The sequence below is a fragment of the Pezoporus flaviventris genome, unplaced genomic scaffold, assembly GCF_033815535.1.
Source record: "Pezoporus flaviventris isolate CSIRO_AGI_PZ_B2104156 unplaced genomic scaffold, CSIRO_AGI_Pfla_v1 ptg000007l, whole genome shotgun sequence".
In the NCBI taxonomy this organism is placed as follows: domain Eukaryota; kingdom Metazoa; phylum Chordata; class Aves; order Psittaciformes; family Psittacidae; genus Pezoporus; species Pezoporus flaviventris.
In genome coordinates this window covers 3,604,280-3,619,344 of record NW_026892555.1, presented here as the reverse complement: position 1 = coordinate 3,619,344, position 15,065 = coordinate 3,604,280, and the positions used below count along the sequence as shown (strand labels likewise).

General features: G+C 50.4%; 3 protein-coding genes across 29 annotated transcripts in view; 2 read left to right on the top strand and 1 right to left on the bottom strand.

The window, feature by feature from the left end:
- Positions 1-15,065, top strand: part of DENND3 (DENN domain containing 3) — a 410,308-nt gene that overhangs the window by 84,337 nt on the left and 310,906 nt on the right. The gene's annotated exons all lie outside the window — the stretch shown is intronic.
- RPLP1 (ribosomal protein lateral stalk subunit P1) lies at positions 6,778-8,607 on the top strand. Its single transcript, XM_061447524.1, has 4 exons — positions 6,778-6,946; positions 7,028-7,102; positions 7,315-7,435; positions 8,487-8,607. Exons 1-4 carry the CDS (start codon positions 6,875-6,877, stop codon positions 8,564-8,566), a joined length of 348 nt encoding a protein of 115 aa, XP_061303508.1. The 5' UTR covers positions 6,778-6,874; the 3' UTR covers positions 8,567-8,607.
- The window catches only part of PTK2 (protein tyrosine kinase 2), a 201,502-nt gene continuing 196,272 nt past the window's right edge, over positions 9,836-15,065 (bottom strand). For 15 of the 27 annotated variants that reach the window (XM_061447653.1, XM_061447654.1, XM_061447640.1 and 12 more), the window contains 4 exons: positions 14,018-14,026; positions 12,546-12,701; positions 11,914-11,994; positions 9,836-11,074 (listed from right to left, as the gene is read on the bottom strand). In XM_061447653.1, the coding sequence (XP_061303637.1) occupies positions 10,862-11,074; positions 11,914-11,994; positions 12,546-12,701; positions 14,018-14,026 (459 nt within the window). In that variant the 3' untranslated portion in view covers positions 9,836-10,861. Of the gene's footprint in view, positions 11,075-11,913; positions 11,995-12,545; positions 12,702-13,860; positions 14,027-15,065 lie in introns of those variants that run through there. The other 12 variants (XM_061447637.1, XM_061447641.1, XM_061447644.1 and 9 more) reach the window with 2 other exon arrangements.

Genomic DNA, 15,065 nt, shown 5'->3' with positions numbered 1-15,065 from the left:
CACTTACATACATACCACCGTAACAGTGCTTTGAAACAAGTTCATCTGCACATTGCTGATGTTTTCCTCTCTTGGCTGTTAAGTAAGGCACAGGCACATACAGCAAATCTCTGCCACAACCCCTGACCATCCTCTAAATGTAAAATACCCACTTTAGGGATGTTTCATACCCAAGTTACTTGTTTTGTTTATCACAAACACTCCTGTGCTATTGTATAACACCTTGGTAGCAACAGAATTGTGTTGTCATCCTAAACCAGAACTGTGATTTTCCCGGATCCAGTGCCCGGAACTCATCACCCTGGAAATAACTCACTACTCTGGAACTGTAGAATACATAGAAGCATTTTTAGGGTTCTTTTTAAGCCCCCATCTATTTGCTATAGATTCCCCAAATAGAGACTGTTCTGCTGCAAAAGGATAGCGACATGTTCAATACAAAGTACAGTTACAGGATCAGAGGTGAAAAGCATGCACCACTGCAAACATCTAGACCTTAAGCCTTGGTCTGCCTTGGAATTGAGCTTTGTCAATCAGCAATCCTGACTGGATACGGGACAGTAGGATTCAAAAAGCTTTGGGAAGCAGCAAAATTGGTTTAATTTTTAGTTTTCTTACTACATAGTGATTTGATTTCATCATAATTTATTGTGAGCCCCTAGAGAGCAGACTTATCAGTGTCACTCAATAGATGCGGCAAGACAGCCATGAAACAAGGATGTAGGCAAATCTCATTTAATGAATGTCTTTACTAACCAAAGCCTAAGCTTATATGAATGTCACATTTAAATTGTAGGGCTTCATACTTCATATTCTAACAGTGCATCAGTATTTTAAACCATTTTTAGCTTAAGGACTGTTCTATCAGAACTGTTACCAGTGTTCTTCCTCACTCTGTTAGAGCCTATGCAAGTTTCCATTCCTACTTTCACCACTAAAGCAGAGTATGAAAAGCTGGCCCCCAGCATTCACCTTTCTTCAGAGCCACAAGCAAAACGACTGCTTGTGTACTGTCCCCAAATGTGTTCATTTCACTACAATAGAAGCTCTGGTTTCTGCTTCCTGATAGCTGCAATGTAGTTATATACTATATATGACCTTCTTTCACAAGCAAATTATGGCTGGTCTCTATTAAGCCTCCAGTTTTGTTGTTTGCTTGCACACCACCACTGCTGACCTCCCAGGCTACCTTTATTGGGAAGTTCATTCGATTGAAAAGGCATCTTCTCTTTCCATGTTGCTAGCTTTCAGCCAGGTCACCCCATGGACCTATTGGCACAGCTCTGAGTTCTTTAGCAAGAGAGGCTGTGGCAACACTGGAGTGAGGGACAGACAAGACAGGCTCCTGCATGTCACTTGTGAAATCCCATCCTCAAGCACCTAACAATGACAGAGGCTCCAGGATATTACATCCTAACGGAATGATGCATTTATTTGCTACTTTAAGTAACTAAAAATGTAGACATTTGCCCTGTGCCTTGTATAAAACATTTAAGTAAATGCTTAAATTCAGAGCTGGTGACCCCACTAATAGGGTTAAGCACCCACAAGTTAAGTGCTGCAGCACTCTGCATTTATTGTCTACAGTAGTAAGCAGAGTCATAGAATCACAGAATCATACAATAGTTAGGGTTGGAAAGGACCTTAAGATCATTCAGTTCCAGCCCCCCTGCCATGGGCAGGAACACCTCACACTAAACCATGTCACCCAAGGCCTCGTCCAACCTGGCCTTGAACACTGCCAGGGATGGAGCATTCACAGCCTCCGTGGGCAACCCATTCCAGTGCCTCACCACCCTCACAGTAAAGAACTTCTTCCTTATATCCAGTCTAAACTTCCCCTGTTTAAGTTTGAACCCATCACCCCTTGTCCTATCACTACAGTCCCTAATGAAGAGTCTCTCCCCAGCATCCCTATAGGCCCCCGTTAGATACTGGAAGGCTGCTATGAGGTCTCCACGCAGCTTCTCTTCTCCAGGCTGAACAGCCCCAACTTTCTCAGCCTGTCTTCATACAGGAGGTGTTCCAGCCCCTGATCATCCTCGTGGCCTCCTCTGGACTTGTTCCAACAGTTCCATGTCCTTTTTATGTTGAGGACACCAGAACTGCACACAATACTCCAGGCGAGGTCTCACAAGAGCACAGTAGAGGGGCAGGATCACCTCCTTCGACCTGGTCGCGCTCCTTTTGATGCAGCCCAGGATACGGTTGGCTTGCTGGGCTGCAAGCACACACTGAAGCTCATGTTCATTTTCTCATCAACCAACATCTTCATTCAGTGAAACTTCAAGTTGTTTCTGATTGCAAGGAAGGGATGGATACAAGAGGTCAAGTCCCTTTTGCCTACCTCAGTTTTTACTTGTAATGGTCTAATAAATCCTCAGATTTTACTGAAGGAGCAGAACAGGAGTAAGCTGTTGTACAAACTGTGCTGGTAATGGCAATTTGGCATTTGAGAATTCTGAGCTTTCAGGCTTTTTGCAAATTCTTCACTAATTTTACTCCAGCTTATTCTTCAAAGTTTGAATTATTTATCATAAATAATGGTTTGGGTTGGAGGTCATCCAGTCCAGTCCCCCCTGCAATGAGCAGGGACATCTTCAACTAGATCCCATTGCCTAGAGCCCCATCTAACCTGACCTTGGATGTTTCCAGGGACCATCTCTCTGGGTAACCTGTTCCAGTGTTTCACCGCACTCATCATAAAATCTGTTTTCCTTGTACCTAGTGTGAATCTCCCCCCTTTTAGTTTAAAACCATCACCCCTTGTCCTATCACAACCAGCCCTGCTAAAAAGTCTGTGCCCATCTTTCTTAAAACTCCTTTAAATATTGAAAGGCCAAAATAAGGCCTCCTGACCCTATTCCCACACAGCCACGCAGCATCCCCATACTCATCCCAGGATAGCTGTCCCTGCTTCCATTGCCTGTGCATTTCCTTCTTGCCCTTTGGTTTAACTAGCAGGTCTTGACTCAACCGTGCTGGTCTCTTGCCTTCCTTCCTTGATTACTTATACATGGGGATCAAGAGCTCTTATGCTCTATGGAAAATGTCCTTAAGGATCTGCCAGCTCTGTTCTGCTCCCTTGTCCATGCTGGCAGCTTCCCAGGGGATCCTACTGACTAACTCCTTGAACAGTGGGAAGTTTACATTCCTAAAATTCAGGGTCCTGACATTATTCTTCAGCTGACCCACATCCCTCAGGACTGTGAGCTCCACCACTGCATGATCACTGCAGCCCAGGCTGCCTCCAATCCTGACGTTTCTGATGGGCTCACTTGCATTGGTGGCCAACAGGTCCAGTAACACATCCCTCCTGGTAGGGCTATTACCTGCCTTAAGAAGTTATCCTCAATGCACTCCAGGATTGCCTACAGCTCACCATGGTACTTCTCCAGCAGACACTGGGGTGGCTGAAGTCCCCCAGCAGGATGAGAGCTGGAATAAGGCTACATCAATAGGCTGTCCTCGATCTGGCAGCCTGTAGTAAAGACCAGCTACAAGGTTCCATTGTCTCAGTATCTGTTCTTACCCCTAACTTTGCAACCTGCTCGTGTCTATTCTTGAAACAGCTTTCACAATCTATCCATTTCTTGACATTTCCCCCCCCCTCCTTCCCGGCCTGTCCCTTCTGAACAGCCTGCAGCCAGCAGCAGTCACACTCCAGTCATGGGATTTGTTCCTCTGAGCTCCAGTTATGGCAACTGGGTTGTAAGCTTTCTAGCAGCACGATGGCTTCCAGTTCCTCCTTTTAGGTGCCCATGCTGGCTGCATTGGTGTAGAGGGACTTCAGCTGGGCTGTCAGCTTGTCACCTTTTTGGTGGAACAACCATCATTCCTTTGAGGTGTTTCACCAGTTTCTCTCTTAGCTCCTATTACCTCAAGAGCCCCAAAACCGTGGCTGTGACATCAGCCACAGAGCCATGTATTAATAGACTGGGTCTGTCTGTGTCTTCCAGTGTCATTGCCTGCAACTGGAAGGATAGAGGAAAAATTACCTGTGCTCCAGATTCCCTTACTAACCTTCCCAAGGCCCCGAAGTCTCTTTTGATTGCCCTCGGTCTGTGCATTGCAACTTCATCGCCACCCCCATGGAAGAGCAGTAATGGGCAGCAGTCTGAGGGCCATACCAGGCTAGGAGGTTTCTTAGTGATGGCCTTAACCCAGGCCCCAGGAAAGCAGCACTTCCCTCACAGGAGGGTCTGTGGCATTTCAGACCCTCTGTTCCTCTCAGAAGAGAGTCACCTACAGCTATAATCCATCCTGATGTATCTGTCACAATACAGGGGTAAGCCTTTCTGATCTTGTCAACGCCTCTGGTGTAGAGGGACCCTCATCCACATTAACAATTGACTTCCCTTCCACATCTAGAGCCTCTTACCTGTTGTACAGAGGCACCTGGGAAAGGGAAGTGGGCAAGGACAAGTTTTGCCTGCAACCCTGAGCATGGACTTGCCTCTATTCCCTCATTTCCTTTAAGCTACTGCCTTCTGCCCGGTGGGGAGAGGACACAGGACCCCCTTGATCTTGCTTGGTTTTTCCTGGTGACTGTGCCCACCTCAGGGAGGGCAGAGCATGGTTCCACAGCCAGTCTCTTTCTCAGACTCCCTGATGCTTTTTAACCGGTTTCTTCCCATAGCTCTGCCAACAGGCATAGCAGTGTCTTGGTGACACCTCACACAGCTGTTCTCACTAACGCCATCAGTTACTAATGAAGGACCTGGATGGGTCCATGTTTCTGTGAGAGCTCTGGCTTGGTTGCCACTGGTGAGTGGAAACGGCTTTCTGCTGGTGGATACCCCTACAGCCGGGGCCAGCTCCGTTGCAGCATCACCAACACTGAACAAATGCTCTTTGAGTAACTTGCCTGGAAGTGGGTTGACTGCACATGAATAGCAAATACAGCTGTTCTGCTGGGGAAGATGTTCTGATTGAGGGAAGTGCCCACTTCTCACTCAAAACGACCATTTTCTCCTGCTCCTTTTGACAAAATGGTTTCAAAGCAAGCACCCATCTTTCTAAAGGAATGACAAACACACTAATCCTGCCATTCACCGTCTGAGTTACAACTGCACAGTCCTGACTCATTCAGCTGCATTAGACTCAGCTGATTCTGCTGTAACCTGGACACAGCTGGAAGGAGACTTCGTTTACTGGGAGAGCAACAGACAGACCACAGCTGATTCAGCCCTGCTTAGAGGTGCCTTCTCAAAGGTCTAAACTCACTGTGTCCCAGGACTCTAGGCAAGCCCTGCAGCACATGAACTGTGCTCTGAATGGCATCCATCAAATGCACTTCTGTTAAGAACACGAGATCAGAAAGCATTTATTTGACACCCTAAATAACAGCACTTGTTAAATGCTGTAAGTGGTACATAGGAATGGCTTGTTTTGGAGACTATTAACAAATATTGGCCATTCTGCACTCCGAGGTAAATGGAATTCCTTTGTATCTAGTGGCAGCTCTGAGGACACTGCCCAACATACAACATGCAGGTCTCAGCCTCTCCTGTTCACTGCATTAACATCCTGCTCCATCATCAGGCTTGTGCTGTTTGCTCTGATGAGTCTTCCCTACTGCATTTTTTTTTTGTTTTCATGAAATCCCAGAATGGTTTGGGTTGGAAGGGACCTTAAAGCTCACCCAGCTCCAACCCCTGCCACAGGCAGGGACACCTTCCACTAGAGCAGCTTGCTCCAAGCCCCTGTGTCCAACCTGGCCTTGAACACTGCCAGGGATGGGGCAGCCACAGCTTCTCTGGGCACCCTGTGCCAGCGCCTCAGCACCCTCACAGGGAAGAGCTTCTGCCTAAGAGCTCATCTCAGTCTCCCCTCTGGCAGGTTAAAGCCATTCCCCTTGTCCTGTCCCTACATCCCTTGTCCCAAGCCCCTCTCCAGGTTTCCTACAGCCCCTTGAGGCACTGGAGCTGCTCTCAGGTCTCCCCTTCAGGAGCCTTCTCTTCTCCAGGCTGACCCAGCCCAGCTCTCTCAGCCTGGCTCCAGAGCAGAGCTGCTCCAGCCCTCGCAGCATCTCCATGGCCTCCTCTGCACTCCCTCCAACAGCTCCATGTCCCTCTTGTGCTGCTGCCCCAGAGCTGGATCAGGACTGCAGGGGGGTCTCCCCAGAGCACAGCAGAGGGGCAGGATCCCCTTCCTCAGCTGCTGCTCACGCTCTGGGGGTGCAGCCCAGCACATGGGGGGGTTCTGGGCTCAAGCGCGCACTGAAGCCGGGTCATGGGGAGCTTCTCATCACCCAACACCCCCAGGTCCTTCTCCTGAGGGCTGCTCTCAATCCAGTCTCTGCCCAGCCTGGGCCTGTGCTGGGGATCGCTCCTACCCGGCACAAGCAGTTCACAGCCCTTGCTCCCTCAATAACGATGACACACCTCGAGGCTGTTTCCACTCTGAGGCGCTGAGGTAAAAGCAGACCCCCGTGAGCACACCGGTGTTTAAGGGGCGCCCTGCCTGCCTGCGCGGCAAAGGACGGGCCTGTCCCATGGGCCGGGCGGGGCAGCAGGGCCGGGACACGGCCGGGACCGGGCGGAGCGGGCAGAGACAGAGCGGGAGCCCCATGGCCGGCCAGTGCATCCCCGCCATGACCGCTGCGGCGCCCCTTAACCCACACCGCCCTTCCCGCCATGCCCTCGGCCCCTTCTACGCCGCGATTGGCGGAGCTCTCCCGGGCAGCGCCCAGATTGGGCAGCGCCGCTGACGCCTGTGGTGCGTGTTAGTCCTCCGGGGTTGCGATTGGCTGAGGGCGCCATTATAAAGCTGCCTCACGGAGGCGCGGCCCCTTTCCTCCGCGGCGGCCCAAGGTGCTGTGTCCTTCAGCTGAAGCTAAGGCCGTCCCCGGCGACTGGCACCCAGCCCCGCCATGGCCTCCGTCTCCGAGCTCGCCTGCATCTACTCCGCCCTCATCCTCCACGATGACGAAGTCACCGTCACGGTGAGTGCGGGCCCGGCCGCGCCGGCACAAGATGGCGGCAGGCGCGGCCGGGCCGGGTGCTGAGCGCCGGTCTCGTTGCAGGAGGACAAGATCAACGCGCTCATCAAGGCGGCCGGGGTGAACGTGGAGCCCTTCTGGCCGGGACTCTTCGCCAAGGTGGGTGGCTGTGGGGGGCTGCCGGGGGCCACAGACCCGACACGGGTACCTTGGAAATGCGGCGTTCACCGGTGTGAACAGCACCGGGTTGGGCCGGGCCGGGCCGTGCTGCTGCTTCGTCGCGGTCGCCGCTGTGATGCCGTGACCCGGCAGAGCCGCCCTCCGTGTTGGGCCCGTGTTAACGGGGCTTTCTTGATGCCGCTTGTCCCCAGGCTCTCGCCAACATCGACATCGGGAGCCTGATCTGTAACGTAGGAGCCGGTGGCGGCGGCGGTGCTCCAGCCGCGGCTGCTCCCGCGGGCGGCGCTGCGCCGGCGGGCGGTGCTGCCCCTGGTAAGTGGCACCCGGAAGTGCTCGGTTAAAAAGCGCTTTGCTGCCAGCCCGAGTCTGCTCGGCTCCTCCTCTTGGAGCTTCGGTGTGGTTTGTGCTCTGCAGCGTGCACGTGGGTGTTAACAACGGCCTCACCTTTAGAGGGGCTCGAATTAGGATCTCAGAATGGCTTAGGTTGGAAAGGACCTTAAGATCATTCAGTTCCAACGCTCTGCCATGGCAGGGACACCTCACACCTAAACCATGTCACCCAAGGCTCTGTCCAGCCTGGCCTTGAACACTGCCAGGGATGGAGCATTCACAACCTCCCTGGGCAACCCATTCCAGTGCCTCAGCACCCTCACAGTAAAGAACTTCTTCCTTATATCTAACCTGAACTTATCGTTTCAGTTTTAACCCTTTACCCCTTGTCCTGTCACTACAATCCTGAATGAAGAGTCCATCCCCAGCATCCCTATAGGCCCCCTTCAGATACTGGAAGGCTGCTATGAGGTCTCCACGTAGCCTTTTCCAAGCTGAACAGCCCCAACTTCCTCAGCCTGTCTTCATACAGGAGGTGCTCCAGCCCCTGATCATCCTCGTGGCCTCCTCTGGACTTGCTCCAACAGTTCCATGTCCTTTTATGTTGAGGACACCAGAACTGCCCACAATACTCCAAGTGAGGTCTCACAAAAGGAGAGCAGAGGGACAGGATCCCCTCCTTGGACCTGCTGGTCACGCTCCTTTTAATGCAGCCCAGGATACAGTTGGCTTTCTGGGTTGTGAGCGCACCCTGCTTTGCACTCAGTGTAGAGGATAACCTCAGAATTAAGGCTCATCATCCTGTTTATTGTCCTGAGCTTCTCTAAAGCTTTTCAGTTATGATAGACATTAATATTGAAGGCACAAACCCATTTTCCTACTAGGGGGAATGCTTCCTTAGTTATTAGCTTACTTTGTCTGGGCTGCCCAGGCTTTGCTTCTTGATGCTAGTTGTCTTATGTGAAGTCTTTATGTATGTGACCTGTGTGAGCTGATAACATTGAAAATGCTGATTCTGTTCTCTTTTTTCTAGCTGAGGAAAAGAAAGAAGAGGAAAAGAAAGAAGAATCAGAGGAATCTGATGATGACATGGGCTTTGGTCTTTTCGACTAATTAGTTTTGTACCTGTCCATAATAAAGAACATTGAATTGTACTTCTGTCTCTTAAAGTGGATGCATGTGGAGTGGATGAAGGAGCCAGGTTACCTGCAGGTACCAAAACTGCCATCGGCACGTGTTGATCAGGGGGTTTACAGCTTTCCTTGTCTTTGTACCTAGTGCAGGCATGGCACAGTGAGGAGTAAGGCAGTGTGGAATGTCACAGGGAGCATGGGAGCTTGGCAGCTACAGGATGAGATCATGTTTAGTGCTGTGACTTCGGTGCTGCAGCCTCTCATGAAGCTCTGACATATCCAGTTAATGCTTCAGCAGCAGTGCAGCTTCCACCTCGTACTGGGTAATGTAACCTAGAGAGGGGCAGTAAGGACTGCGGACAGCAGGGATTATGTGAGTTTCACAGCACAGGGCAGTGGCTGAACTGAACAAGTAGGGATAGCTGTGCTCTTCAGGTAAAGATCCTTGTTGGCAGCTAGAGCTAGGAGGCTGTTCATGAGCAGGTACAGTTAAAGCAGATGGAGCCTTGCAGTGCCAGGCACCGAGTCTATGCTGTTGTGTGTCGTTTTCTGTGTTGCCAGAAGAAAAGGAGCATTTCTGCTTTGAAGGGTGGGTGTGGAAGATCGTATACATAGAAGTACCTAAGTCTCTAACTAAGTCTCTAACTTCTGAACAGGACTTTCCAGAGTGACTTTACAAGGTAAGGGCTGACTTCCATAGGTGTATTGAAATGAAAACTGCATTAGGAGCATGTCCCTGCTGTGTACCAAGGTCTCCAGAGGCATATATGTAGGAAGATAGTTCCGCATCTGGCCCAACCGTGATGTGCTCTGCAGTGTCCCAGCTTCCTGCAAAGCTGCAGCTCATTTCTGTTCTGAAAGATGCAGGCACCCATTGGAAGAATTCAGTTCCCTGTTGCTGCTGGAACCCCACTGAGCTTCCAAACAATCCTGCAAACATTCCCCAGCCCTTCTAAAGAAACCTCCCCATAGTACAATTGATCGTAGAAGTCTAAAGGAGTGCCACCAAGTCATTACAAGTCACTTACGTTGATGGTGACACTGACTTGTGGCTGTACTCCACAGCTGGAAGTAAAGCTGCTTTCAGGAAAACAAGTCTGGATTTCCTCCTCAAAAGCTCATTGTTGTTCTTTGGGTCCTGCACAAGTGAATTCTGAAATGCTGGTGGATTAGAGTGGGGAATGAACTGCACGGGGAGGAAACTCAAAGAGTGTTTTCTTGCAATGCACACGCACACAGTCACACGATGTCACTGGTAACACCTTTTTAATAGGTCAAAGTAACTGTACAGTTCATTATATTCTTCCTGAGAATAATTTATATCCCTCAACAGCAAGAAGGGAGTGTGGGTTTTATTTTAACAGAACAGATGGCATAACTGGAAAAAAACAAGGAAAATCTAATTACACTGCTCTACTGTAACTCCTCCCAGGCAAGATAGACAAAAGGATGGGTTAGTTTAACTACAGTGGGTTTAAAAGAGTCAACATGGCTTTAATCTGTCTTTTATAAATTATATCAAAATGGGGGGCATGGATGGTTACAGAACTCCTCTAAATGCAGCTCTGAATTGCTCTGGTACAAAGCAGCATTTCCACTTCCAAGGAAAACACCATTGCTACAAAAGAACTGGCACGTTATTCCGGTGAAAAAAAAGTTCTCAGTCGTGTTCTACAGCTAATTCCAACCGAAGCCTTCACACGTTCACATCAAAGTAAAAGGCAGGAAGATGAAGAGAGGGCTTTTAGTTTCGTCTTGAAATGACTGAAGTCTTGAAAATATAGCTTTTAACTCTTTTCTCTGTAAATTGTGATTAGCATATTGCGACGTAAGTGTTCTAATACAAAAATTCCAGTCTGGATAGTTCATATACTGTGGGCAAGAATTCTCAGCCCTGAGGTTTCCCCGAATTCTTCACTTCACAATATCTCTCCCATCTGCTGCTCCGAGGCCACAACAGCCCTGTGGCAGCTTTGGGCTAAGCGTGGCCCATGCGATGGGTGCAGAGCTGCTTTGTGCTCCGCAGCTCTCGAGGACTTCTCTGTACAAACTTCATCTCTGATAATGCCACTTCCCGAATCCCAGCTTGGCTTGGTGAGGAAAACATGGTTAAACTTGTCATGAGAGAGAGAACCAGCAGCGGGCAGTCAGGGCTGCTTGAAGCGAGAGGCGCTGGAAAGCCAGGACGACGCTGGGTTAATCCTCACTGCTGGTGGAAGGCCAACGCCATCCTTTTGCAAGCGGGATTCCTGGATGGAGCTCTCCCCTCGGTGCCTTAGTGCGGTCTGGACTGACTGATCATCTTCAGTCTGGCTTGATCAATAACATCCAGCAGGTTTTTGGCATCCACAGCCAGAGCGTGAGCTGCCGTCAGCATCTGCTTCTTGTACTCCTGCTGCAGGCTGGTCATGACGTACTGCTGCGCCAGCTTCATCTTGTTGATGAGCTCGGCCAAGTCCGAGTTGAGCAGCTTCTGCGCCATCTCGATCTGGAATGAGAACAGGCAGTCGAGTGCAAGTTGTCATCAGCATCTCACATGCAGCAGCGACCCTCCCACCACAGCCCCTGACGCTGCAGCTGGGGCTGCTTCTGTGGGCACCATGTGGAGCAGCAGATGGAATACCAGCACTCTCTGCTCTAAAGCAGGAGCACTGAGTGCTCACAGCCCAGAAAGTCAACCGTATCCTGGGCTGCATCCAAAGCAGCGTGACCAGCAGGTCAAAGGAGGTGATCCTGCCCCTGTACTCTGCTCTTGTGAGACCTCAGAGTATGGTGTGCAGTTCTGGTGTCCTCAACATAAAAAGGACATGGAACTGTCGGAACAAGTCCAGAGGAGGCCATGAGGATGAGCAGGGGACTGGAGCACCTCCTGTATGAAGACAGGCTGAGAAAGTTGTGGCTGTTCAGCCTGGAGAAGAGAAGGATGCATGGAGACCTCAGAGCAGCTTCCAGTATCTGAAGGGGGCCTATAGGGATGCTGGGGAGGGACTCTTCATTAGGGACTGTAGTGACAGGACAAGGGGTAACGGGTTCAAACTGAAACAGGGAAGTTTAGATTGGATCTAAGGAAGAAGTTCTTCCCTGTAAGGGTGCTGAGGCACTGGCACAGAGTGCCCAGAGAAGCTGTGGCTGCCCCATTCCCAGCAGTGTTCAAAGCCAGGTTGGATGGGGCTTGGAGCAACCTGCTCTAGTGTGGGTTGTCCCCGAGAAAGTTCAGTGATCCCCAATGTGTGTGCAGGCATGAAGAGAGAGCCAGACCATGCCCAGGTAACTCCTGGCTGATGCTCCCTTGCAATGTACTGACTGAGCAGCAGGAGCCCCACGTACCTCTCTGTGGGTGCTTGCGGGGAGCACTGGGAGGGTCTCATCCACTGTTGCCAGTAAAGTCCTTAGTGCCAAACCCACCTCCTGTGGAAAGAAAACCAAGGAAATAAACTTTAAAAACTGGGAAGGAAGGGATGAGAGAACCGTAGGAGTGCAGGAAGCGACTGAATTCCCCATCTGGGTAAGAAGGGAGTTAGAACCTGGAGGAGAGACCTTCAAATCCTACTCTCAAATCTGAGCTTTCCCATTAACCAGACACCAAAGGGCCAATTAGAAAGAAACGCACAGAAGATAAGGCCAGGTTGGACAGAGCCTTGGGTGACATGGTTTAGCGTGAGGTGTCCCTGCCCATGGCAGGGGGGTTGGAACTGTCTGATCTTAAGGTCCTTTCCAACCCAAACTCTTCTATGATTCTACGATTCTAAGATGATGCACAACTCACAGCCCCTGGATAAGCACAGGCAAGGTGGAGAATGAAAGCACCACTGCCCACAGTACCGTTAACACTAAAAGCTCCAGCCCCATAAGCACACAGAGGTCTTTTACTTCCAGCTGTCAGGAAGTTTCTCCTAAGCCACTGGAGGACCTCATCCAGGGGAGAAACAAACCACGGATTTCAGGGATTGCCTCCGTACCTTCACCATGGGCACGTACTCCTCCGGCGGCGCGGGCTGGATCTTACTGGACATCTCTATGACGGCCTTCACCAGCCCGGTCACGTTCTCGTACACTTTGTCATTGGAGCGGTCCAGGTTGGCGGTGGGAGGAGGGCTGATCTCCTGCGGCTGGATCTGGAAGCAGAGGGGATGTTCAACCGCCTGTGCCCAGCAGATGGGGCTCAGCAACTTCCCAACCGGGAAAGCCTCACATTCCCAACAGCCCCCACCCGATCCCGCTGCGTTCCTGCACTGGATGAGTGCGCTCGAACCCGGGGGTCGGAAGGAAGATTCCTTTAGTTCTGACTGAACGTGATCTTTGGAATGACGCTGGGGGACTTCTACCAGGACTTCCCTGAACAGTCAAGTCATGTGAGGAACCATGAGCGCAAAACACTTGACCTGTTTAAGGGGTAACCAGGCTGCCCAGAGAAGCTGCGGCTGCCCCATCCCTGGCAGTGTTCAAGGCCAGGTTGGACACAGGGGCTTGGAGCAAGCTGCTCTAGTGGAAGGTTGGAACTGGATGAGCTTTGGGGTCCCTTCCAACCCAAACCATGCTATGATGCTATGATTCACTACTGATGGACAGTTCCACTGCTAAGGCAACAGGTATGAGGCTCCTTGCTCCAGGATGTTTTGTGCTCCAGAACAACATCAGGGCACAGTTAACATAATGATACAGTACAGAGAGAGTATCGCAGTGCGTACGATTGTTCTCTCAGTGAAAATTCCCAGCAGGTTAACAAAGCTGGTGTCACCAGCACAGCTGGGAAACACCAAATGGTTTCTTACAGTTTGCTTCCAATAGATCAGAAAAACACCTCGACAGGTTAAAAATGCTGTAGTTCTTATGCAGAGCTCCCACTGAGTCAGATCTGTCTGGAGTTAAATCCAACACAGACCAAAATAATCCTGGGCCAGAAAAGAGACAGAAAACTTCCCTTAGAAAACCATGAGCACCCCAGTTCCCTTCAGCTCTTCACCACTTGGAGCTGCCCAAGCAAGTGCTTGGTGGGAGCAGAACGTTAAAGAATTGCTTCTTTTACTGGTCCCACAGTGCCCATCCACCCTGGTGGTGTGAGATCCACCCCAAGTGGCCCTAACTACAGAGCTGTTTCACTGGAAGCACCTGAGATGCTACCCTGATGAAACTATAACATACATGGATGAAACCTTGCCTAAGGCAGGAGCGCAGGACTCAGTGCATGGTGGTTCCATGTCGTGGCATTTACAAAGTGGGTACTGACAATTATTACAGAGGTTCAATCTTAGTGTATTACTGATCCCAATATACCTTAGGAAGGAGAGCCCTGTAATGGCCCCAATCACCAGTGAAAGGCTGTGATTGTCATTGGTTTCAGCAATCGAGGAGTTAAAACAGTCACTGGCAAAGTCACATGCAGAGACACTTTGGGATAGGGCACGTACACACCCGCTCGCGCGCTGCTTACCCTCCATGGCTATGGTTGAGCAGAATGTGGGGGGAGGTTAAAGAAATTTACCAAAAGAAGGGAAAAAAGAAAAACAATATTAATAAAATTCAGCAGGAAAAAAACCAAACCAAAACCAACCAAACCAAACCCAAACCATGTGTAGCAATCAGAGACCAGTTAAAAAGCCTGCAGCAGAAACGCATCCTCAACGCTATCGCTCATGTTAGCTCTTGGTCCATTTGTTACGGAAGCACCGTGTGCTCGTGACCTGCTGTGCACCCGCGTTGGAAGTGGAAGGAGTTGCCATGCACCCATGCTGGCTTTGCACTGAACACGTGGGGATGAGATCATGCAAAGCTTGGCAGGAGCAAGCCAGTCTGGTGAGCAGCAAAGTGGTGAATGGAGTAGAGGGCCTTGGCAGTGGGGGGAAACAACACGTCTTGTGCAACCCTAGTGCCTTTACACAAGCGACCCAGTCCTCAACAGGTATCAGAGAATGTTGTATTCATCTTCTTTAGTCCTTTACTATGAGAAATTCTTTACTACGAGGGTGCTGAGGCGCTGGCACAGGGTGCCCAGAGAAGCTGTGGCTGCCCCATCCCTGGCAGTGTTCAAGGCCAGGTTGGACACAGGGGCTTGGAGCAAGCTGCTCTAGTGGAAGGGGTCCCTGCCTGTGGCAGGGGTTGGAACTGGATGAGCTTTGGGGTCCCTTCCAACCCAAACCATTTGATGGCTATAGGATCTTCCCAAACCTTTTTCCTTCAGAAAAGCCATGATAGGAGCCACGTGGGCATCTCACTGTGCAGCTCTTGTTCACGATGACTGACCACAGTTATGGTTAAAAACTACCAAGAACCCATTCTAGATGGATTTACACCCAACTCAATTCCTACAGCCAGGCCCCAACATTCCAAGACTATGGACATTTGTGTTCCTTAACACTCCCACTCCATTTTCTTCCTTGTTCATACCCAACACACCACCATTGCTCTGCAGACTGTGAAGTCAGGAGTTCCCTTGTGTGGACATGGGTGACTTAATAACACAAACCCAGGTATTCCCTGTA